Source organism: Portunus trituberculatus, chromosome 40 (genome assembly GCF_017591435.1).
Source record: "Portunus trituberculatus isolate SZX2019 chromosome 40, ASM1759143v1, whole genome shotgun sequence".
Classification (NCBI taxonomy): domain Eukaryota; kingdom Metazoa; phylum Arthropoda; class Malacostraca; order Decapoda; family Portunidae; genus Portunus; species Portunus trituberculatus.
The window spans coordinates 1,033,920-1,060,500 of NC_059294.1; the positions used below are offsets into that span (position 1 = coordinate 1,033,920).

At 41.2% G+C, this 26,581-nt stretch overlaps 1 protein-coding gene and 1 non-coding gene across 3 annotated transcripts; one reads left to right on the plus strand and one right to left on the minus strand.

Moving 5' to 3' along the window:
- Nucleotides 1-1,205: 1,205 nt before the first annotated feature.
- On the minus strand, nucleotides 1,206-3,134 carry LOC123516207 (class A basic helix-loop-helix protein 15-like). 2 transcript variants are annotated; one of them, XR_006678122.1, is made up of 3 exons: nucleotides 3,018-3,134; nucleotides 1,620-2,867; nucleotides 1,206-1,499 (listed from the first exon to the last, which is right to left on the minus strand). XR_006678122.1 is itself a non-coding variant. In XM_045275404.1 (2 exons), the coding sequence occupies exon 2, from the start codon at nucleotides 2,718-2,720 to the stop codon at nucleotides 1,953-1,955; it is 768 nt and encodes a 255-aa protein (XP_045131339.1). In that variant the 5' UTR covers nucleotides 2,721-2,867; nucleotides 3,018-3,134; the 3' UTR covers nucleotides 1,206-1,952. The 2 variants fall into 2 exon arrangements, 1 of the variants encoding a protein (XP_045131339.1); XM_045275404.1 differs by having other exon boundaries at nucleotides 1,206-2,867.
- Nucleotides 3,135-15,518: 12,384 nt separating this feature from the next.
- Trnaa-ugc lies at nucleotides 15,519-15,590 on the plus strand. The gene has a single exon. It is a non-coding gene; the product is annotated as a tRNA-Ala (tRNA).
- Nucleotides 15,591-26,581: the final 10,991 nt, after the last annotated feature.

The window sequence follows — 26,581 nt, forward strand, 5'->3', positions numbered from 1 at the left end:
CGTGGTACTCGGGCCAGGTCAGGTATGAGTGCTGGAAGGGCATAAGGGACAGCAAGGAGAGTAGTTACCATGGTCAGGTCAGGTGTGGGTGCTGGAGGGTCAGAAAGCACATAAAGAGGTATGGTAGTAGGGCGTGGTGAGGTGTGGTTGCTGGAGGGACATAAGGCACAGTAAGGGACATGTCAGACGTGGTCAGCTCAGGCCTGCTGGTGTCTGTACCACGTGTGATGTAAAATGTTGATCTTATCTCACAATATAACTGCAGTTTTTCTACTTATTTATATTTTTATCAGTATGTGTATATGTATGCATCCATGTATGTGTATATGTATGTATATCTATATGAATATGCATAATAAATTCGTGTGTATTATATATATATATATATATATATATATATATATATATATATATATATATATATATATATATATATATATATATAATAAATTCGTGTGTAATTTATATATATATATATATATATATATATATATATATATATATATATATATATATATATATATATATATATATATATATATATATAAATAAATTCGTGTAATTTATATATATATATATATATATATATATATATATATATATATATATATATATATATATATATATATATATATATATATCAAAATGCAGGAAATCATCCAGCATTTTAGTATCTACAACATCTGCTATCAACCTTTGTTATATATATATATATATATATATATATATATATATATATATATATATATATATATATATATATATATATATATACACACACACACATATATATATATATATATATATATATATATATATATATATATATATATATATATATATATATATATATATATATAATTTTTTTCATGTGAAAGTCAATTATTCTATGCTTTGTCAATTAACAGCAATATATCACGCCTAGTAACAATTTCATGCTACACAATACCAATGTGTATCTTTTTTAAACAACTATATGCCCATCCGTCCGTCCGTCAGTCCGTGTGTGTGTGTGTGTGTGTGTGTGTGTGTGTGTGTGTGTGTGTGTGTGTGAGAGAGAGAGAGAGAGAGAGAGAGAGAGAGAGAGAGAGAGAGAGAGAGAGAGAGAGAGAGAGAGAGAGAGAGAATACTTATTTCCTCATATTAGTGATATCTGAAATTTTGTGTAATCCTTCTTTGTATATCAGGAAAAGAAAATGATGAAAAAGGTAGAAAAGTTCATTTTATTTATCTAGTAAAACCCATAGAAAATTATCAGCAATTATAAAATAAGACACAGGACCTACAACACTGGCGTGACGGTGAACTCTCCGTGCCGGTGCAACAACCATCGCCCTGACCACCACACTCCCGCCGACCACGCGGCTCCTCATGTGTATGGCACCCACGTTCTGACTAGATTTGAGTAGCGCCTCTCAGACCTCTCTGTGGCCAGGGTCAGTCCACACTAAGGTTCACGACTGTAGGCGACACACAGTTCTTGCACAATCCTGTTTGTTCTGAGGAAAGAACGGCAGAGAGACATTAGGGCGCCTTCCTAACTTCACACCAATACGTTTTTTTTTCACACTTTTTCCTTTCTATGAGTAAATTAATGTACTTTCTACGTTATTACCTACATGCTTCAAGGACACTTTGTCATTTCTTATATTGTAGAAAACATTTACTTCAGAAAACATGATACCATTCCTGTCACTTGCATCCTGTCACACCTCATGTCCGGTTGGTCAGTTTATCGATTCGTACTGTATTTATGAACCTAAAAAAGCCGATTTTTTTCCCCAAAACATATAATATATTTATGTTTCTTGTACTTTAACACTTCGCACTGATACTCCACTCATCTTCATAAAACCTCGCCACCACTGACACTTGCGTAAATGTTGACTGTTATTCGTGGGTCCATCACTATCTGGGGTTTTCTTCACCAAAAACACGATAAACTGTCACTATCAGCAGACAGCAAATTGTTGGTGTGTCTGATCGTGCCAGGAGGGCGCGTCACTACCGAGGAGTAGCAATGTCACCTCGTCCGTCTCGTTTAGCGGTGACAGGTATGACCCCAGACCGTCATCAAATATTCCTGAATCAGTCGAGTCACACAACAGTGACATCAGATCCGTTTCAGGGTCGTTCTGAGATCCCAGAAGCTGAGTCTTTCCTTGAGAGGCGTGGCAGGTGCTTCCCGCGGGGCCCTGAAGCAACTGGGCGTCCTGCAGTACTCCAGAAAACATCCATGGACAGGAGTCCTGGCCCGGGCTTCCTCCTTCTAGTCGGTGTTGGTTCACTGTGTCGTCCAGGACGTCCTGAAGTGACCTGATGTAGGCACATGCATACTTGAGGGTGGTGATCTTGGTCATTTCAGAGGTGTTGCCGCGAGGGTTGCCGCAAGCAGGGAGGATTTTCCTGAGCTTCTCAAAGGCTGTGTTGATCTGCCTCATTCGATACCTTTCACGTGTGTTGGCTGTTTTTCTACGGTACTTTGACAGCGGCGCAGGACGGGATTTCTGTCTTCTGTTATCTTGTAAGCTCCACTCACTGTCGCACCGACGCAACGCTCGAACAGAGCGAGGGCGAAGTAAGTATTTTCCTCCGCATCCTCCTGATGACAGGGAATTTTGATCACTCCCTTCGCTGTTGTTGTTGTTGTTGTTGTTGCCGTCCACAGCGTCTCTAACTTGCTGGATACTCGCCATCTCTGCCTGCTGGAGTTTCGTCATCGCAGCGCCTGTGTCACTTCAGCACAACCACCACACTGAAGATGCAACACTACAGGTTGGAAAGATGCCCACTTGCATTCCCAGTATAAAGTTGCCAGGTCACAGATGAGCAGTTTGATGTACTATATCTTGAAGACAGAAATGTGTCTGCGAATAAAAAGACGTAATATAAGTACCTGCATTTGGAACAGGTGTCAACCTATATCTTTATATCACAAGTGAAATAAATTTTCAAGACAATTGAATACAATAAGCAAAGAGTGTGTGCCAATCGGTCTCCTTTCGAATGAACCTTACCTGTTAGGATATGTGTATGTGACCGAGGAGTAGAGCGGGGCGCGTCTTGCCTCACTGGGTGCTGGCAGCCGACTGAGCACTACCTTCCTCCACACCTCATGTTCATTACGCTGCCGCAGACATCACACCTCCTGGGATATTTGTTCGTGCCAGCGCTATTTTTTCCTTTCCTTTCTTGCTCTTCTCCTTGTTCTTACTTTTCAAGTAAGGGCGCATAAAATTTGAAAACGACGTAAACAGAAAGACTAAACTCTTTTAACATTTATGTAGCACGCAATAAAGACATCTTTCGAGATGAATATGACAACTTAGTAATCCAATATTTCTCGGTGTTTACATTATGAAACAATATATTTCATTTCAATCAAAATTCAGCTTCAGATAACGTCGAAGGGTTCAACGTTTCGACGCTTGGTGTGTGTTGGCCACGTTTGCAGCCAGTCACTTGAATTACGATGGCCGGTAGCTAAAGTGCTGCATACATATTAGTCAATTTTTACCTGCTGCGAATAACACTTCTGCTTCACATGAACGTAGGAATAATATCTTATTAGCACATCAACTATCTTACTCAAGTCTGGTTCGTTCCTTCAAGAATCGTTCATGATAGTATTTTCCAGGTAACGAGGTATCTCTAAGCAGTACGTAAGATATCAGCCTCAGATAACCTTGTCATACTTTTGAGGGGAAAAAATAATTGAAAAACAACCATCAACAGAAATGTTGTGAGGTGTCCTAAACCGGTGGCATCGTGGGGTAAAGGTTACTCTCGAGGTTGGCTTTTGTATCATAATGATGTACTTTTTACATGAGTTAGGGGAGAAGCGGCAACTTCCCTCACCTGTCTCTCTTGATGCCAAATAAAACTATCAGGAAGGGACCACCCGGTAACATCCTCCAATAAAGTTTCTCATCAGCGCGTCCGTATAAAGTCATCTCCTATTGAGTTAATGAAAAATAATGACCTCCCATTTAAGAACGATTTTAAAATAACAGAACCTTCATCGTTATCAGAACACAGATACCTCCACAAAGACCTTCCACCTGCCTATTATGGCCAATTACTGATGTTAACTACACATGGGACTTCCCAAAAACCTCACTAAACACTTTCCCTGGCCAAAAACTCTAGCTGGGAGTGCGTGCTGTGACCTTGATGGTGAGGCAAGAACATTTTTAAGGCCTCTACTATATATGGTGAGATGTGCCCAGCTACGGTGTGTGTGTGTGTGTGTGTGTGTGTGTGTGTGTGTGTGTGTGTGTGTGTGTGTGTGTGTGTGTGTGTGTGTGTGTGTGTGTGCACGCGCGTAGGTAGTGTATGTGGAGTACTTCACAAATTACGTTCAGTGGTCTGTCTGAATACATATGAGTATGTGAGTGCGTGGATGTGAGTAAGCAGATACTGCATAGGATGACGGAGAGGCAGGAGACTACAACGCTGCTCTACAAACCAATCCACGCACACAACTTTGCCACATTCCCGCCTGGAGCCAAAGTGGGAGGTTTATAACTCACCAAGACGAAACATGACGCCTGTAAAAATGCCCCGGCCAGCCAAGCGCTACCCAGCCGCCACTGCAACAGTCTCGTTAGTGGTGAGCAATGGGTGGTGGTGCTCTCCGGACGTGAATCATCTGTCCCTCCACAGCCAAGGGGAGGGAACAAAGTTTTCTCTGTCCAGTTGCCACCGTGTCCAAAGAGACTAATAATCGACCCTGGCCTTACACTTAAGAAAAAGATAGAAACCAAATGATAATTTTTTATAACCGATCGAGGAAAAAGCAACAATAATGTAAAAAATAAAGTTGACAATAGTTTTTCGAATAAAAAGATAAAAATAAAATGAGAACAGTTAGAGATAACATTCAAGAATCAAGGAATCGGAGCTGAATGCATGGGCTTTTCTTTAACGTTTTGAGAAATTACAATCTGCAGCATGATCTTTATTTTCGGGTGGTAATATGTAGAATATCTAGAAACTTTCAAGAAACAAGGTTGTGGGATGAACTCTACGGAGGTGACATGCGCTTTCTCTCTCTCTCTCTCTCTCTCTCTCTCTCTCTCTCTCTCTCTCTCTCTCTCTCTCACACACACACACACACACACACACACCATATTTAGGTTAAGCATTTCATTTCATTGTTTTTAATGTCCCCCTGTACACACACACACACACACACACACACACACACACACATACACACACACTCACAAAAGTGTTCAGGTATGTTTCTTTTACACAATGATTCATTGGCCCTGGCGAAGATTTCTACAAAAACAATACAAATAAAATGTGTATGGAAAACGCTTTCTTAATCCAGGAATGATATCCAGGATCTCTTTTATACGAGTGCATATTGATATTTTAGTAGCAGTGTCCGTTCTCTTTAAGTTACTTGCTCTTCCCCACACAACGGTGAATTGAGTAGTAATGAAATATAAAAAGGGCGTGCAAGAACAAGCGAAAGTAAGAGCATGCACAGAGTATCTTTCCCCCGCTGCTTCTCTCCACATGAGCTAGTCGGGAAGCTGACGCGAGAAATAGCGTATAGACGAGTGTTTACGGCCATGAAAATGCTATAAAAAGAAGGAAGGCGAGAGTTCCACGTTCTAAGTCCAGTGCCAGGAATTTTAGAGGAACTGCAATGACGAAAGTGAGGGTGGTGTGTTGTGGTGGTAGTATGTTGTGTTAATGGTGGTGGTGGCGGTGGTGGCGACAGTTGAAGTAATGGTTATAGAAGTGGCATTATGGTTGGACTTGGACCGTTGTTTATGAGTGGTAATTTGTTGGTAATAGTAGTTTTAATTGTAGCTGAAGTGTTGTGATGTGACGATAGAAAGTTAAATTAGATGGCAGGAGCTGGATTAGCTATAGTGGTGGTGGTGGTTCTGTAATGGGATAATGAAGGATACTGAATGATAAACCTAGTGACTGCAGAGATTAAATGTGACATACTTGTTAAGAAACTTGCCCTATTATTCAAGACACTAACTTTATGTAAGAAAAATACCTACAATTCACCCAAATGACATCAACATGAGCGCATGTTGTTATGTCAATCGGGTTCGCATACCAGAGATTTCGAGTCAGAGTCGAAGCGAGAAGCAAAAGGAAAGTCGCGATTTATAACGGGTGTTGTGTGGGGCAGCAACACTAGCGGGTGAAAGGTAAAGGTCATCATGCTAAGGTGTGACGAAGGAAAGGCTAGCAGGTGAATGAGCCTCTGCTTCAGTGAGGTGCTAAGAGGTGGTTTGTGCCGCTCTAACGAGGCTCACTCAAAGTCAACACTCATCTACGTCATCCGTAATTGCTATTTAGGAGGTGCAGGCCGTCTTTCACGCCGAAAACACTGCCTGCCACCGCACAATTTAAATTTCATAGCTCTCTAGTGAAATGCCTCCAGCAAGAACGCCACGTGTAATCTTCTCCTCTCGTTACCTTTCTAATGTTTTGTCGAAGAGTTAACAACGTGAACGTATAACGGTTGACAATAAAAAAAAGAATGTAATATTTGTGGTGCATCTATAAAGATACTTATGTCTACCCTAAAGAAATCCTTTAGTGGTAGAACAGCTGTCTTAGAAAATGAGAGGCAAAGAAGAAAACCATGCTATGATGGGGAGACTATAAGAATTCGATTGTTAACCCGCGCGCTCCATTTCAATCTATTAGTTTTTTTTTATATATACATTTTCTCATACGTTTTAGTTATAAATCCTATGTATATAAAGTTTTTGTTATAAATTTCAAGACTACAAGGAAAATAAGATCTTTACTTTCATAAGGAGACTGATATTTCGCTCAGAAAGTTAGTATGTGATTGTTTTTAAATTTTTAAGTGGTTTTCATTTCACATGATTAAGGAAAAAATTTGGCCTTAATTGGAAGATAATGATACAAATTCTAGAAACTTGTATCATAGTATAAGTGTGGTTCCTCTTTCTAATGTCCCCTCCCACACACACACACACACACACACACACACACACACACACACACACACATTCTCGTTTCCACCTCCACAAGATAAACACTCCCATAAATCCACATTAATGCTTCATGACGCAACTTTTATCTGATTCCTGTGGTTCTGTACGCAGCCTCCATTACACTCACTCCTCGCCAACAACAGCGTAAGCACGAGTGGCTCTGCAAACACCACATCTGCTTGACAAGAAGAAACCCGAGTAGATGCACGCGAGATGGTTGGCCAGCGTTTCGTTGCTGGGCGTATCGATCATGCCATAAATTTAGTACTGCCAATCGTGATCCCTCCCAGATAACAGGCTGCGAGGGTCCCTTGGGGCTCCTCACACAACGGGAAGAGAACTGCTTGAGGAAATATTAAATTCTAGCTGCCTGCACACTGGGTAAAGAGTTGAGTAAAAGCTGTCAGTCAGTAGAGGAATTCACAGCGTCTAGTTGGGTGGAATTTAATAAAACAGGGAAGAAGAATGAAAAAAAAAATATTGTTTAAAAGTTAGCAAGGAATTGTATTGGGTAAGGGTGGAAAAAAAAAAGTGAATTGTGTGAGTTTTGACGTACAACGGTTCTTAACCCACTTTTGAGCATGAGAAGGAAAAGTGCAGGTAAGAGTTAGAGAATAAACTAGTGGTTCTCCCTTCCATTGATAACTGTTCGATTGTATCACGGCTGGGATTTACAAGCGATGGTGAGCACGAGCAATAAATCTGCCTTTATGTATACAACTTAAACTTGCTAACTTACTGCAGATGGAATGATAGGTATTGTTAGTGAAGGCAAATGGAAGAGAGGGAGCGTGAAGGTGGAGAATGAAGTGTAAAAAGAGGCGAAGATTGCAGACTGCGAAGAAAAGAAGAAGCGAGAACAATAAGAGGTTGTCAGGGAGAGCATAAAACTTAAATGTTTGATCCTTCATCTGCCTTCGCATTTTTTACTATTCATGAGAAATTTACAGCAACGGCAAGTAAACGCACTGCGGCTCACCTGTGTGGAATTCTGAGTGTTTGTGGCTCTTTAAAGAAGTCTTCAATGCATCAGAAAATAAAATAGTGGACCACAGCTCAATAGTTACCGTTCTTTTGACAAAAAAAATATATGTATATGCTTGTTTTTTTAAGCCACCACGCTCATGGTGTTCATCGCGAGGCTCATTGCAGTGTTCAAAGTCAAGATTTATGCCGAAATTAGCCTGTCACCATCTCTGTCTCAGATAATGTTTATGCTGGTCGTAAATGAGGCCAGACGGAGTTTGTTTAATTTATGGGACTTGAAGACTCGGGGCCACCTGTGCTATCGTCCCTTTGCAAAAACTAAAATTGCTATCAGTGATGCGCCTCTCGCCATTAATGAAAGTCGTAATAAGCCCAGAGACAAGGCAGAAAACATAAAGCCATCTGAAAATTACGTTTCGCAGAATTTATATTGGGCAAGCGAAACATATCGGCCACTTAGGACTAAAGAAGGAACCGTGATAACACCATTACTAGCGCTATAAATCTTTCTCATGAGCCGTTCCAAGAAGGCGCTTCTGGCTGGCATATCCCATAAGGAGAAAGGAAGAGAAAAACGAAAGAAAAAAGCTAAATTCCTATATAACATGACACCTGTATAGCATAACAATGGAAATTCATCAAGGGCACGTCTTTAGGCATAATAGGGTATGTCTATAGGTGGAGAAAGTTTTAAGGCAAGAGAGAAGTGGAGGCAGCACTATGGGGGTCTCGTCTTTCACTGGATTGGTGGTGTGGTGAGAGATAACGGAGGTACTGGTGAGTAAATAGGTGCAACTTGCCTCGTCATGATTGGAGACTTGTTTCAAAACGACGCTATTCCGTCTCTCTCTCTCTCTCTCTCTCTCTCTCTCTGTGTGTGTGTGTGTGTGTGTGTGTGTGTGTGTGTGTGTGTGTGTGTGTGTGTGAGAGAGAGAGAGAGAGAGAGAGAGAGAGAGAGAGAGAGAGAGAGAGAGAGAGAGAGAGAGAGAGAGAGAGAGAGAGAGAGAGAGAGAGAGAGAGAGAGAGAGAGAGAGAGAGAGAGAGAGAATCTAATGAAGTAAAATTACAAATAATTATACCCAACTAAGAATCAGAAGTAGTTCCTGATAGAATAGTGAAGGAAGACAAAGTGTTCAGGTGAAAGACGAGCAACATAGCAGTGGCAAAAAAATGAATAAAAATAAAAACTGTTGTAGCAAGAGAGACGAAAAAATGAATAGATTGGAGAGTGTCTATACATATATTTTTCATCGAATGATCAATAATTATAAACAAAATTAATACCCCGAGGATGCGATGTGAAGCCACGAAACTTGAATGATAGTGTTTAAGAACCAACCTTTACTTGCGGGCCATAAAGAATGTGTGGAGTGGATATCAACATTAAAAATAAGCAAAGTGACGAGAGACGCAAGTGAGCATCAATACGGAATATCCACTCTGATTGACACAGCGATAAGAGGTGCGGAGAGCATGTGTTGGTGCGGATGATAATAAGTGGGACGTTATAATTGCCAGATCATACGTTGAGCGAAGGTGCAAAGAGCGTGGTTACGGCATTATTGAGAAGACTAAAAGGAGCAAAGGAGCCAGGCAATGTGAGCGCGGTGATGAGGTGTGTGTGTGTGTGTGTGTGTGTGTGTGTGTGTGTGTGTGTGTGTGTGTGTGTGTGTGTGTGTGTGTGTGTGTGTGTGTGTGTTTATATATATATATATATATATATATATATATATATATATATATATATATATATATATATATATATATATATATATATATATATATATATATATATATATATATATATATATATATATATATATATATATATATATATATATATATATATATATATATATATATATATATATATGTGTGTGTGTGTGTGTGTGTGTGTTTGTGTGTTAGTGTGTTGGTGTCCGTATATGTAATCTAATGGGTATTTTGAGTTAGGGATGCACGGTAGCACATCGATACGGCAAAGCAGGCGCGGCGTAATAATAGAGAAAGTTTGCCAATATTGTTTTGGGGCACCCCCGTGGCCACCGTTACTTGTAGAGTGCCTTACTTCGCGCACCGGACAATTTGCCCCCTGGGGTGAAGCTACTGTAGAGAGGGGACGGCGCCTCACCTATCACAACACTCATCTCGCGCCAAGGACGTGTGAAAGTGGCCAGGTAATCCTTAGTCATGCCGTCTGCTCCTTGTTGCTGCCTTGTGGTAACAGGTAGAATTACCTCTCACTGATGATGATGTGGCTTTGTTTGCACCTGAGATTTCGATGATTCCTGTTATGACTTTCTCGAGGGCATTTTGGTAGTCGGAGAAAGTTCTTTGTGAGTTGTCGGGTATTGACATCACTGGCCGTGGTTAACTGACTGCTGATTTGACTGGTCTTCCTTGTTAAATTACTGTATACATTATTTTCTGGTATCAAGTTTTCAATGTAATCATCATGGAGTATAGCCATTACAGCAACCTTCACTGGGGCTATTTATCACACTATAAATGCTACCTTTTTTCATAGAGCTGATTAGTACTGCTGATAAGGCAGCTGCGACACAACCAATTGCTTTAGCTGCTGTGATTAATACCTTACTGCGATTTAAAAACACAATATAAAATAAAAAGGAAAGATACTAACAGTTCAACGACAGGAGCAAAAAGAACAACGGCAACAAGAACATCAGAATTTATGATAAGAATATTTTTGATGCTGACGATGATAATGATGATAATGATTAGCGAACGTAATCTCCAGAACTGATGTACAATTATCTAATTAATACTCATCTCTCGATGAACACGGCAACTGTCTCCTGTAGATGACAGGCACGACCATCACCATTTGTTTATATACTTCATAATTGTGTTTAATTGCAAAAAAGTTAAGCCTATTATCTAAACGCGGGGCCCGAGGCGTGGGTGTCGGAGTGGCCGGGATGACGTACCGGGATGCTCTGTAACCTTAGGGTCCCGCTGCCGCAAACTGATCCACCCACAACAAAACACAAGGATTTCCATTTGTCGATGACTTATGTTAATTGCACATTCATATAGACAAGCTTAAATATTTATCACCGTCAACTGTGCTTTACTGCAGCAGAGCATGATCTGAAATACATTAGAGAGCAGCTGGAAATAATTCCCACATTGAAACATATCACTGGCGTTCTGTTCCGGAGAAATATATCCGTGGATTCGGATCATGCAATAAATCTGATTAGGCAACATTCATATATGCTCGCAGGGAGACGGCAAGCTGTTCTCTGCAAGCACAATATTTAATTCGCGCGATCAGTATCTTAAAATTTCTTGCTGTAAATAGCGAAGTAATTAATTCTTCTGACATTCCTCCTTGTGCTCGCCTGTGTTCCCTTGTCTACTTTAATCATTAACCTTTTTTTTTCGTCTTTCTTCATCTTTTCTTGTGCCGGTGTCCTCTTCACCCTTCCCCAATTAGTAATTGCCGCTGTTGTCATTGTGCACCTTGTGGTTAGGCTCATCAGGGCGCATCTGTGACTCGTCGTGTTTTGAGTCCCCTGCGGTGGTGCTCGGAGGGGTGGGACGGCCGCGGGACACCAAGGAGACCCGCCCATGTTGGACCAAACGGACATGGCGCCTGGCCTGATCTGACGCAGACTTCCCGATTAGACTTTGCTGCCTTGTCTTTTGCAGGCCGTTCGTATTGCTTCGCTTTCAGCAGTAAATTTATACCTCTGACTAATTATCACTTGACAATCAACATCGAAAATAATAGGAAAACATTGGGAACAAAAACAACGATACATTTGCGACTTCTAACGAAAACTGGCTTTAATGTTTCAGTCATCTATAAATAACACAGTGAAGCAAAAAGGGAAATAGGAGTATATCAAAGATCTGGTATAGAATAAGAATTGTATTGGAGGAAGAAAAGGAAGAGGAGGATGAAGAGGACGAGGAGGAAGAGAAAGAGGAAGACAATGAGGAGGATAAAAGTGAGAAGCTAGTCATAAACGAAGAGGAGAACGTTGAAGAGGAATAAAAACTATAAACAGGAGGAATATGATGAGGAGGAGGAAGACGATGAGGAGGAGGACGACGATAAGGAGGAGAAGAGCAAAAATTAAAAAGAAGAACGAGGAAGATGAGAGCCATTAAGGAAAAAAAAAGAGAGAGAAGAAGGGGTTAACGAAGAGAAGGAAGAAAAGACAAGGAGGAGGATGACAGCGGCGACAAGGAAGCAAATACGAGTAATTATCATGAGGTGAAGGGATTGAAGGGACCAGAGGCGGACGTTGTGGAGGTTGAAAGTCTATAGAAAGAAAACAATAGAAGGTTGGAAGGCGGGAGAAGGGCAGCGGCCGTAGCGAGGCCCTGGGGGATGGAAAAAGGAGATAATGGCGAGACGGTAACGATGCGGGAGGTCGTGTTGGTTTATTAATTCAATATAACAAAAAGAGGCTACTTCTCCCAGGGATGATTAATGTCTCCGAGGACCAACCACCGCTCCGATATAAAAAGAGGGATCGCAATTATCTTTCTTTTCTTCTTCTAATTATTATTTTTCGGCTTTCTCTTTAATGACTCCCAGTTCTTTTTTATCTATTTTTTATGATTATGTTCTTGTTCCTTTCCGGTGTAGCAGCTTCTCGCCTTGATGAATGCTATTTTATCTGTTGGAATAAATTTGTGCAGTCTATAAATTCAAGTGCTTCCCTTCCCACTGGACCTGCTTCATACACTAACAATTTGGTATTCATGGTGACCTCAGCATTGGAAGGGAAGAGTCTCACTGTGGACTACCTCGAACTAAAACCTACATTTTTCCTTAGTTTAATGAAATGGCCTATCATACATCATGTTTATTTATCAGCATCACTTCTCCATACTTTGCTTACACAGCTTTAATTTTATCCTCCCCTGAACAAAATCCTACTGGGCCATTCATCTGGCGCCTCTTGACAAAGTTGCTGTATGAAATATTTGACTAGTAACACGGTCCTGGCACTCCCTCCCTCCACAAGGCGCTAGACTCTGACATATTGCGAGTCAACACAGGCAGTTGTTAGCTTGCTTCGATACCACTTTGTCTTGCTCTATAAAGGCAGAGTCTCACCTGCAGGAACACACCAATAATTGCTTGGATATCAGATGTACATGGATTTCTCCCCTTAACATGTGATATCACGACGCAAAAGAAATTATAGCACAGTACAACAATGTATAAACTCTTCCTTGCAATTCCTTATTCTAGAGCTGCTTGCACGCGCCACCTGTCCGCTCACCACAACCTGGCAACTGCGGCACGCACAGCCCCTCACACACTCTAGGCAATGAAGGGGACAAATAGCCACCCCTCAGTCAGTGCCAGCAAGGGTGTGCCAAGTAGCGGGATATATCAAAATTTGCACCGCTCATTTTTCCAGCGTCATAACATGTCACAGACATCTAAGAATGAATCGGCCCCCTCCTGTGGGCAGGTGTGGGGTAGCGGGGGTGACCAGGTGTGAGGTGTGGCCAGGCCTTCGCCATTTAGCTGAGGAGGTCAGTTGGGGCCGCAGGAGCGACGAGGAAGGATGATAATAATTTTCTCTTCTTAAAGAGAAACGTGCTGTCACTTTAGCTTAGCACATCCCGACAATTTTTTTTCATGCCCTGTGATGCCTGAGTTGGTCTCTCCTCTCTGTCGTGACATCCACATACATTATGGTATACGTGTTATAATATATTGTTACACCTTAAGAAAATACAAAATATTATTGTGAAGAAAAGAAAAGTCCATTTACCTGAAATTCACAAGCTACTGATGTAGCAATAATTAGATAGTCAGGGAGTGTACATAAACAAATTTAGACGAAAGGAAAACATTAAATCCATGAAGTAACCTAGGTAGTGCACACAGATAAAAGGAGAAATATAAATAAATAAATGCAATTAGATAAAAATGTATAGGTAGAAAATTTCCGGCCTTAGCGTAGAGTGCGGGGAGCAGCGGACCAACCAACCTCTTAATATTCCTCGCACGTAACAGAAGGAAACTGGCCGACTCTGCCTTGGCAGTGATTATAACAAAAGAAGAAGAAGAAAAAAAAAAAAACTACTTACATACATCTCTTGTTCTTGTTCGAAAGAGGTTAAACTATCAAAATCGAACAGGTTTTTGTCGGTATTTTTCTTATTTTTACCATTAGGAACATCTTAATGTTCAATGTTTTACTAGTGTTATCTGTGTTTTGCTCAGCAAGAAGCCATGTTCGCGATGACCAGCTCAAGTAGAGGAGAAGAGGAGTTACTACAATGTTCAATGTTTTCTTGTTCACATGTACCGAAAACTCTTATTATTCTTATTTATTAGAAACATTATCTTTTTCTTTTATTTCTATCTTTTTTTTAATACTTGTCAACAAGATTTCCAAGTTTATTTTGTAAAGCCTTGGCTCTATAGAAGTACAGGATTGAGGTGCGACAACCCTCTTCTATGATGCTTTACTTCTGTCCGTCCAACTCATTGTTCCTTACAACTCCTCCCCAACGTACACCTGAGCATTATGAGAAGGAAGTATGACATTGGTATTATTTGCTCATGCTTGACCTTTTCTTCAGGATACCGGTAATTATTTCCCCCAATCTCTCTCTCTCTCTCTCTCTCTCTCTCTCTCTCTCTCTCTCTCTCTCTCTCACAATTACTCAATTTACTACACAACCCGATACCAACATTCATTCACTCAGTCACTGAATACGCCATAACGCTCTCAACAGAAGCAAAAGGATAATCACCACTCGCGATATTCCCTTCCCATCTCTCAATTCAGTGATACAAACATCACCTCGTCACCTTCACGATACGCACATAACACCTTTCTTAGTACCCGCTGACGTCCCGAATCGTTAAATACATCAGCTAAACACCTCCTAAAGCCGCATCTTATCTGACACCTTCTGCAGGACTCACCATCGCGGGGACAGCATTATCCTTGTGGTGTGACACGGCGACATTCGATTAAGACGCAGCTTTATTGTCAGGTTAATGACTATCTGATGGAGTGAGTAAGAATTGCAGAGTTATTTGGGTTTGTCCTGCTACTGGTGCGTACATGTACAAGCATTCTCCTGAGAGTTGAAGTTAATTGACAGCTCTGAATTATCAAGGAGTGAGATAACCGAATTAGGTAATAAGTTAAGGTTAAGGATGTCACATTAATGGAATCTGATATTTATTTTGTCTCTCTTTCCCACCTCAGGCCTGGTTACTAATGAACGTCGGGTGTATATAAATATGTACACTAATATAATAACACTTTAATTATTCTCATTTTTTTATTATAAACGCGCTTTTTATGGTGGTTCGTATCTAAGTAGAGATAATTAATAATCTAATATATTTTGCCTCTTGGTTAATGAAAGTTATTCTGCGTATGACTGATATGAAGAAGATAAATAATAATAGATCTCAATTTTCTGCTAGTCATGCATACCTGATTATGAAAATCAGCGGATATATTAAGTTATTTCTTATTTAAATTGACTTACAGTTCACATGGGGGTGTAGCTCAGTGGTAGAGCGTTCGCTTTGCATGTGAAAGGCCCCGGGTTCGATCCCCGGCACCTCCACATATATTTTTTTCTTATATCAATTTTTGTCGTTTGTAGCATTAAGAGTAGGTGTTGATATCGTGATAGCAGTAGTTGTACAATAAAGAATGGTGGTGGTGGTGGTGGTGGTGGTGGTGGTGGTGGTGGTGGTGGTGGTGGTGGTGGTGGTGGTGGATGATGATGATGATGATGATGATGATGATGATGATGATGATGATGATGATGTGATGGTGGTGGTGGTGGTGGTGGTGGTGGTGGTGGTGGTGGTGGTGGTGGTGGTGGTGGTGGTGATGATGATGATGATGATGATGATGATGATGATGATGATGATGATGGTGGTGGTGGTGGTGGTGGTGGTGGTGGTGATGATGATGATGATGATGATGATGATGATGATGATGCTGTGGTGGTGGTGGTGGCTGGGATGATGATGATGATGATGATGATGATGATGATAATGATAATAATAGTGATGCTACCGACAATCATTGCTACTGTTAATTTATGAATGAAAAAAAAAAGTAGCTGTGTTGAAATTTTGATAGACAAAGGAAGACTGTATTACAACACCTGCATGGGAATCAAACAGGACAGATACAGAGAAGAAATAGTAAACAAGTCACAAGCAAAACCAATGTCATCAGAGGAAAAAGCCACACGGGAAGTTGGGACAAAACCTTTCTTCCCTAACGACGCTCTTGCCTCCAAAATGAGACCAAGATTTCCTGGAGAGCGTCGCTAATTTGTGTCTTCTGCTTGACAAAACAGACAGCGCTTTCATCATCGTCACTTAGCGGCCAACAACAACAACAACAGAAAATATTAAATACAAGAGAGCACCGAGGAACATCAGAGTAATGTGGCAGGTCTATTAGGGCTAACTGGAACGGGCGAGTTGATGGAGCGTCGCATGGCAAGTAGGCTGGACTGTGGAGTCATTCCTCGTAATGTGCGCCAGTGACCTTCAAGGAGCTTGCTAAATATATCTCAACTCCAAGACAGGCAAAAGCAACGGCATTCCTTGTTTTACGCTCTCATTTGTTTATATTTCTTATCTTTTTTTTTTTTTCTTAACCTGCATATAGGTCGTTGGTCTGTTTTCGTTGGAACCAAAGAGGATGACTGATGTAAATATTGCTGGGTTTGCATGGTAAGAAAATCAATGTCTTACTCTAGAAAGAATTGTTGTAAAAGTCCCAAGAGATAATTCTTATACTCTATGTAACAGCAATATATGGCCAATCATTTCCAATGCCACTGCAACACGGGATATTTACATAAAGGCGGAAAAAAATATATTATGCAAAATTCGCTTTAACAATACCTCCACCTGGCATTTTACCTGCTGTTGGGAGTTCACTGTGGGACAACGCAAGAAAAGCGCTCGCCACCAGAGGATAATCGAGATGAGATAATGTTCACACTCATGGAAAGTGATCGGCACTAAACACGTCATCTTACTGTTCAATTTCGAAACATTTTAGTTTTGCACCTGGTACTCAGTTCTCAGTTCTCCCCGTTATCTGTTCAGATGAGTCCGCTCTACAACATATGGAATTGAATACTACTACGAAATCTAAAACCTATTTCAGTCGATATCAAAATGTGAAGCCGTGAGGGTGTCTGAAAGGGCGCTTAGTGAATAGACTAGGGGACGAGAAAGACCCGCAGCACCACGGCTGGATGGGTGATCCTCGTTCTCATCACCACTAAACATGAGAGAGAGAGAGAGAGAGAGAGAGAGAGAGAGAGAGAGAGAGAGAGAGAGAGAGAAGGGACGCGCCGGAGCCATCACCGCCCCTCCAGCTTATCCCGCCTTACCACGCACCCGACACCGATTTCATTATCATTAGTACACGCCGCAAGTAAAGTATGTGTCCTAAGATTTCATCAGTGCGAGGCTTCCTCAGATCATCAACTCCTATCAACCAGCGTGTTCATGGCCACGCCACAACACGCCACACCATCACGCTGGAACCTGGAAGCCTCGGCAGCGTTCGGGACAGCAAAGGGCGTACCATGAATTGTGATCGGTGGAAAAATTTTGCTCGTTCTCTTTACGTCAGGTTCGATTTTCCACATTAAGTTTTAAAGGCAAATCCGCGTCACCTAATGGACGTCTATTACGCCAGTATCAAGTTCCAATAAATACGATAATCACGGTTATCCGGCGAGACTCAGAATTTTGCTTCAATTCCGAGAAGGAGAGGATGTTGTTTTACCTCCGCCTTCATTTCCTGCGCTAGTGAGGTGCGCGGTGTCCTTTGCAAATCACCGTCCTGCAGGGAATGAGACTGAGGAGCAAGGTGGACGGGGGGAGGGAGGGATGGCCGGGGGAAGAACTAGGGCTTGAGAGCGACAAAAACAGTATCCCCGCTCCCCCCCCCACCCCCGCCATAAACTGCTGGAGGAAGGCTCGCTGGCTGGACCCGACGGCGCAGATGCAGGTGCTCCCACAAAAACTGGTGGCTCCGGTATTTGCCAGTCGGCACCCCCTCCATTCCGACCTCCACCCTCAGCCCCTCCTCCATAACCTCCACACACACACACACACACTCTCTCTCTCTCTCTCTCTCTCTCTCTCTCTCTCTCTCTCTCTCTCTCTCTCTCTCTCTCTCTCTCTCTCTCTCTCTCTCTCTCTCTCTCTCTCTCTCTCTCTCTCTTTCTCTTTCAACATATTAAGTATATTATTAGGATTATGCATTGCATTCAGTATCATGTTCAGTGTATATGGTGTGTACACGTATTGTCCATAAGTACTGCGCATGTAAGGTTGTGTGTGTGTGTGTGTGTGTGTGTGTGTGTGTGTGTGTGTGTGTGTGTGTGTGTGTGTAGTGAAAGGTCGTGAGGGGCGGAGTTGGGTGAGTGGGATCGTCTGAGTGTCTTCCCCAAGCGCCGGAACGCCTCTGCTGACCACAAGGAGCAGCGGCAGTGGGAGGTTGCGTTGTCTCAACAAGGTTCCTAAGGCCGCGTTTGTCTCCGCCTCCACTGAAGGGCGAAACGGATGTGTGCATACGCCTGTTTGTACTGGTGCTCTTGATATCATCTTTGCATTTATAATTCTGATGTTTTGTTTATCTATCTTTTTGCCACACTTGTAATAATGTTCTTTCATCCCACAGCCAAAATATTTACTTTTATATATACAACATGGAAACAAAATGATCTTACTCTTAATTTTACTGGTAAATAATATGAATTAGCAGTTCATTCGTCTCCTCCTTTCACTTACCAACAAGATATACTGCTAGGAAAGATAATTTTATTTTCATTGTCTCCCTTCCACTATGTAATGCCTTGTTACTTTCCTCCTAGCTGCCTCCATTGGAAAGCAAATTTCCCTTGACTCAAAGGTCAGTGTGGCTTAGCCTGTAATGATGATGGTTCTGGACGCAGCACTTAAGATTTGAAGTACTATCCAAATACTTATTTCTTGGGTGTTAACCACTTTCTTTTAATATTCGCAGCGTCATCATCAGCCTATGAGAACGCACTGCATGATAATGAACATGTGGAATGGTCGTGGAGGAATTCAAGCCACGGACCACGTCACGCTGGCTTAAGATGCCTTAGCGGTGATATACAGAATAAACGGAAACAAATTGTGGTCAGAACAACAAATTCACTAAGTCTAAGATAATTATTCTTTTAAACGCTGATTTTCAAGGGAGATATTAGCCCTTAAGAGACATCAACGAAGCTACCTTTATTATCTGATACCGGCTGGACGGCTTCCCTGCAGACGTAAATTCTTAAATGGACATCACGGCGGACACCTTCGAAGCTACAGCCCGAGGACCGGCAGAAGGAGACGGGATAGGACGGGGACGGATGGCAGTGGGGCGCAGGCTTGTAAAGGCTCAAGTAATGCTTGCTCTGCTGACGATTATGTATTACATGAAGATAAGTTTATCCTCTAAAGCTTCTACTTCTTCCTAACCAGAAATAAGCACGCAGACACACACACAAGAATGTACGCACCGAAATGCTTCATAAACATAATTGTCGTTTATTTCAGGAAAACTTTCACTTAAACTTTAGTATAACTATGATACACAAAAATAGTTAGAAGGGAAAATTTGATGAAATTATTCATGGAAAGTTTTTTGTCTATCTTCTAATCAATAATAAGGTATGTCGGGAGCCAGCTTGTGACTAACCATGTCACTTGGTTTTGTGAGAATGGGGATTATGTGCAGCGTGTCCCCTTTTTATACTGAGCTGCATTCATTTGTCCCGCATACTTCTCTTAATCAGTGCAGTGTTCGTAGAGGCAAAACATATGCCACTGGCTTCCGAAAACTTGCGACTATGTGTACTTTCTTCACCTCGACAAGAACTGACATGTGTTTCGCGCTAATGATCCTTCCAGTGTTTCTTGTAGCAAGGGAAATAATTCACATTCTTACAAGTCGGTGGATTCTTATTGTGCTTCGGAAACTGTTGCTATCATGTAAGTATTGTGGTGATGGTGGTGGTGGTTGCTATGGTGCTGTGGTGTATGTTGAGTGGTGTGGTGGTGGTGGTGAGTGGTGAGTGGTGGAGCGGTTCCTGGTACTGCTTGTAAAATTTATGGCGATGTCCATTCTCTCTCTCTCTCTCTCTCTCTCTCTCTCTCTCTCTCTGTGTGTGTGTGTGTGTGTGTGTGTGTGTGTGTGTGTGTGTGTGTGTGTGTGTGTGTGTGTGTGTGTGTGTGTGTGTGTGTGTGTGTGTGTGTGTGTATGTGTGTGTGTGTGTGTTCTTTATATATGCTTATCTAATAGTGCTTATATATCGAAGCTGTTCCTCTAAATCACAAGACTTACGATGGTTCTTTGTTCGATACTGAGAGCACAAGCTTCGTATTGGTAACATGTACTTCCCGTATTTGATGATGTACCAATGTTAAATAGCTCCACGTAGGGAAGAGACCACAGCACCTTTATTCCAAACCGCATGTGTATACAAATATAACTTTCTTCCTCCTTCATTTAGAATTTTTTTCCTCTCCCTTGTAACTCGAAGGAATGTGTGTGAGCATTGGGTTGAGTAACGCCAGCACACACTTGCGATTCATTAAACCATTATGCATTTCTACAACCGGTTCTTCCCTTACCGGCAGCGGGTGGAACAGTACTTTACGTACCCTTAGCGAGGGAGATACAATAAGTACATTAATGTACTCCTTTCACAATACTCCCGCCTTCCTGTCCTGCTGGATGTATATTCTGGAAAAATCTCCTGCATCTTCCTATCATATTTCTTAGCACATGCTATTCATAAATTACCATATAATCTCTGCTGTGGCGGTTTTGACTTAATTCTTTACTTATATGTGGTCACTGGAAAGGATCCCGCACCTTTCTAACATATTTTTGAGCACATTGTGTTCATAAAGCGCAATATAACCTCTGCTTTGTGGCACTTTTACTTAATCCCTCAATCAATCAATCAATCTACCCTTCAATATTGGAAGCGCCATCTAACACAATTTCTTCCTCTAATAATAAGGGAGAGGAAATTGCTCTTTAGTAGCTGCCAGGCGACTTTGCTAACGGAGTTGATTACCGGTAGAAGGAACTGGCTTATTCTATTCACTACCAGAGGCATAATTTTGCTGCAATCATCAACCATATTTGTGGCCATTAATTTGCGATAAGATGCAAATAAGTATGACAAAAGATTTCCTTCCCTGGCTGTACCACATCAGGAGGTGGCTGTACATCAGGCTCATTCTTGCCGATCATCATGTTACATCAAAGGAACTAGCGAGCAGACCATGTGTGTGTGTGTGTGTGTGTGTGTGTGTGTGTGTGTGTGTGTGTGTGTGTGTGTGTGTGTGTGTGTGTGTGTGTGTGTGTGTGTGTGTGTGTGTGTGTGTGTGTGTGTGTGTGTGTGCAGAAAAAAAAGTTATTTCTTTCAATCTCAAAACATATTTACCTAACAGTACAAATATGTTTCTGACTTAAAGAAGATACAATATCCAGGCGTCAAAAATTTGTGTTTACTGAGACGATGCGTATGTAATGACACAAAACTTAAAACCTAAACCACTGTAACGAAAAAAAAAAAAAAAAACAGAATCACAGTTCATTAACTCATATAATAATTACATTTCAATCATTTGCTTTAAATGTTCTTATTTAAAACAAAATAAAATTATAGTTTAATAAGATGTTACTCTTTTCCAGGTAAAGATAATAAAAAGCGAAGAATTTACATTCCCTAAATGTTTCTATCTTTCCAATTTCTGGCTCACTCACACATCACTACATTCGTCAGTCAACCTGTAGCGTGTCTGTCACGTTGAGCTTGTGTGTGTGAAGTGAAAGAAGATAAAATTTTCACTTGCAGTAACGTAAAATAATTAAGTTGATCATGAGGTTCAGTGGGCGACGATCAGGTTACCACGAGTCAATAACACGCATGAAGCGACTACTAACATGGCTATTAGCTTTAAGGCGCTCAATATTGAATAATCAGATTAAAGTATTCGCTGATAGCCGAGTTTGGGGCTTTACCTGTCTAGATGGATGTAAATAGTACAATACGAGGTGATATATATTACTAAACTGTCACCCTTCACGCTCTACTGGGAGTAATAACTGGCAGTTGCATTGTATAGAATTTAGTTTTAGTATTTATGTCTTCGTAATATCTTGGGCCTTATGTAGCGAAGGACGGAGGCCTAGAAAGAGAGAGAGAGAGAGAGATTGACCATAGGATCCAGGTAGCGTGGAACAACTGGAAGAAAACATCGAGGGTGACAAGAAAATCAGTGCTAGAGTGAAGGGGAAAGTGTACAAAACAGTCATGAGGCCAGCGTTGCTGTACGGAGCAGAGACATGGCCGCTGAGAAAGGTACAAGAAAGGAAGCTGGATGTCGCAGAAAAGAGAATGTTGAGGTGGATGTGTGGGGTGACTGGATACGAAATGACCGGATCAGAGGTACAGTGAAGGTGGTGGAGGCGTCGGCGAAAGCACAGGAGAGGAGATTGCAGAGGTTCGGTCATGTGAAGAGGAGAGAGGAAGACTATGTGGGAGTGCAGGGCAGACGTGGACGAGGGAGGCCTAAGCTACGGTGGAAGGACCGACTGAAGGAGGATCTCAAGAGAGAGACAACTGGGGGAGAAACAAGTGATGGATCGGAACCAGTGGAGATGACTAACGAAGAGATGCGACCCCATATGAAAATGGGAAACGCCAATAGAAGAAGAAGAAGAAGAAGAAGAAGAAGAAGAAGAAGAAGAAGAAGAAGAAGAAGATTTGTGTCTTCGTAAGTTTCTTCTTAAAAAATGTAATCGTGTTTGTAAATATCCAAAAAGTGCCAATGGTAGTATATGTGTATCTGTATGAAAACGACAACCAGTACCGATTACAATAAGGCAATTGGTATTTAAACAGTAACATCTACTGAAACAAAAGTAACATATCGTAAACTAAAAATCAAACATCTAATAAACAAAACATTGCTTATACCAAGCAACGTAATATAAATCATGATAATCTTTCTAGGTAAATTTCGAAAATTGATTTCCTTATCAGTATGGCATAAGTGATGGTATATATATATATATATATATATATATATATATATATATATATATATATATATATATATATATATATTCACTCTCGTCAAGTCTTAACTATATTTTATATGCAAGTTATTGATAGATGTAACTAATGCCTTCTTTTAATTGGAACATAGGAGTAAGTCTCAAAATAGACAGCTCATTCATATTCACATGTCATTACCATCACCAGCAGCAGTAACCATAACAAGGTTACAAGGAGACAAGAGGTACTGTGCAATCTTTGTCAAGCCATTTTTGTTTTTATTTTCCTGAATTCAATTTTGAAATTGTGTGTGTGTGTGTGTGTGTGTGTGTGTGTGTGTGTGTGTGTGTGTGTGTGTGTGTGTGTGTGTGTGTGTGTGTGTGTGTGCTGTGTGTGTGTGCGCGCGTGTGCATGCGCTCGTCTAAAACCTCTGATTACTACTAAAGTCAACCCTCAACACTAGAATCAATATGGTTTTCCTTGACCCTGATCATATGATGCGAGTCTGGCCGGCACGGAACACACGCCTCGGTTCATAGCACTCCCCTCACGTGTCTTTTCGGAAAAACTGTTAATCGAGTCGCACCCTCACTACCTCGTTTTTAAATAATCATGAAAATCTCGATGCAACAAATATTCTCTGTATCACAATGGACGTTTTTACTCATTGTACTGCAGGGCGAGCTAGGGCGTGCTGCTGCCTGTCGAAAGGGAACATCGCCTGCAGTTTGCCAATGTTCCTCGCAGTCTTATCATTTGTGGCACATGCAAAAAATGATATGACACAAAAACCATCTCCATACCGCAAGCTCATTTAAGCGAAAAACCTGCATGGGTGACGGCGACGGGCCCAGCACTCGGCACTCTGCACCTAACAGCCATCGGCCACAGCCCAGCCAGCCTCTGACGCGCCTCACCGATTTTGCAATGGGCACGCGAGGCCACGCAATGCTGCTTAGCGTCAAATACAAAACCCAAGTGTAAATTTCGTGGGAAAAAAGGTATTGCTTACAAAATACGAAGAAAATCCAAAAGTATTCAAAAGATAATGTCAATAAATGAGAGCAAAAACTTCAAGCGAGTTTGGTTTTCCGCTTTCAGTGAAGGTGCATCCAGCGTTCCCACATAAGGTTATACTTCACTTCTCCTAACACATAAGAATTGTCCCCTTCCCGTCACGAAACTTCAAGTCACGCTAAGTAAAGAATTCTTACTTACCGGAGACAACCCTCGCACAAATGCTCCATTACCTCCATCGGTGCACAATATCTCTGTTAGCAGGAAAAAAAAAAAAAAAAAAAAAACCCATTGAATGAAACCTTAAAATAAAAAAAAAATAAAAATAAAATGTAAGATTATAATAGTAAAACTGACTGAAGAAATGAAACACACTCACACACACACACACACACACACACACACACACACACACACACACACACACACACACACACAATCTCTAATACGCATGAACGAAATCAAATAGATGCAATAATGTCTTGCAAGCATTCATAACGAACAAAGTTTCCAGCATTTTTCCAAGAAGACCACGTCGGCATGATGTTGGCACAACACACTCAGCTTTCCTCCCAATATACAATAAAAAGAGGCAGCCATGCAGGAGAATCATCTGAATGCATGGAGGCAAAAGAATAAGGCACAGAACCACAAGCAAATAGTCCAAAAAGAACATAAAAAACAACAAGGAAGAATTGAATCACCTGCGTTGTGTTCAATACGGTCTGCGGAAACAAGAAATAATGCATACCAAATTTCCTTTCCTAAATTAATTAATAAAAAGTCAATTATTCATTTTTTAATATATGCAAGCTAAAACATTCTTACAATTTACATTCCTCCATCTTTTCTGCCACTAATCTGCGAAACAGCAGTATGAAGCATGAATGCCAAATCTACAGTGCGGGAACCAATGCAGCCGGTCCTGGCGGAATAGTAGCGAGGTGTGGGCTGGTAGGAAGCAGGTCAAGAAGCACAGGTAAACCGGAATACGGCAAGCAAGGGACTACGATAGGTAATTAAAGCTGGAATGAGCAGGTACACGCGCTTAATTGCAGTAATCAGTCGGACGTCAGTAAAAACCTAGAAAGTCCAGACTCGCCGACTCGCCAACGTTATGGTGAAATTCTGCGAACGCTAGTTGAGTCACAGTTTAGAATATTAAAAGACTGCCCATATTTCTCAGGCAAATGCGTGCTGTGACTGATTTCTGAGTGGTCACGGCAGAGGGTGAAAAGTTTAATTTGAGAGAGAGGGAACGAGGGTGCACACAAATGAAGCTTAGCAGAGACCTGTTTTTAGGGCGATACAACCTCAGGGATGAATGGTGAAGGCAAACGTGGAGTCGTTCATAGTAGTGGTAGAGGTATTCCATAGTGATGATGGATAATGGTTGCTGGACATCGTGGTGGCGATGGTAGTGGTGATGATGGTAGGGTGGTGGTAATAGTTTATATTCTTACTGGTAATGGTAATATAACAATTATTAACGTAGGATAATAATAATAACATTACTAGTTTTGTTGCTGGCAATCCCGATGGTCCAAAATAATAAATACGGTAAAAAATTGATGTCTAAAAAAAATCCACATAATATTATTTCTGTATAAGAAAGTTGCAGCAACCCTTGTTTCCCACCACTTCTTTCTCACGCTCTGCTTTCTCAGCCGGCATGATGGAAAAGTAACGCGTCTGAGGATGTGACAGAAAAAAAAAATATGACCGCATTTCATGTGGTTAAACAGAGTATATATATAAGAGAAAAAAAATAACGAATGAATAAATGCAAATGAATAATAGAGCTGTATATTATCAACATCATCAACACCATGACTTTTTATTTTACAGACAGAAGACGTCGAGAAACAATGTGTATTTAGATCACTGTCAGGAAAATGTTCACTCTTAACAAGCAACCAAGCAATGACAACATTGAAGAGCGCAGCCTCGGCCAGCCAGCAATGCGGTGTCTTATCAACAACAACAAAACACAAACATTCCAGCGCCAGACTCCGCAGGCAGCGACAACACCCAGGAAAAATAAGAGGCCAAACTCAAAAGGTATTCTGTTTTTTATCACTCGTGCACGCTGTGGTGGCTGACCTGTGTACACTCCAGTGAGCAATATCTCATTTCGGAAAGACTCGGTATTTATATATGACTAGAGTATAAATAAAATTAACCTTTTGCTAATACATCATAAAGTGTAAATTAATGTTATCCAGTATAAAGTAAAAGCGGAGTCAGATGCAGCACGTGAGGCCCACAGTGGTGTAAGTTAGCCAGGTCGTCTCGGGAGTCCGGCATGAAGACAGCCAAGCCATGCTACACACTCCAAGTTTTAAAGCATACGAAGTCATCTCTTGCGAGATGATGAAAGCTAGTAAAGTAGATTCGTATGATTAAAGTTTCTCTGACCGGCGAAAATTCCTTGGCTAGTTGATGGTTCGGAG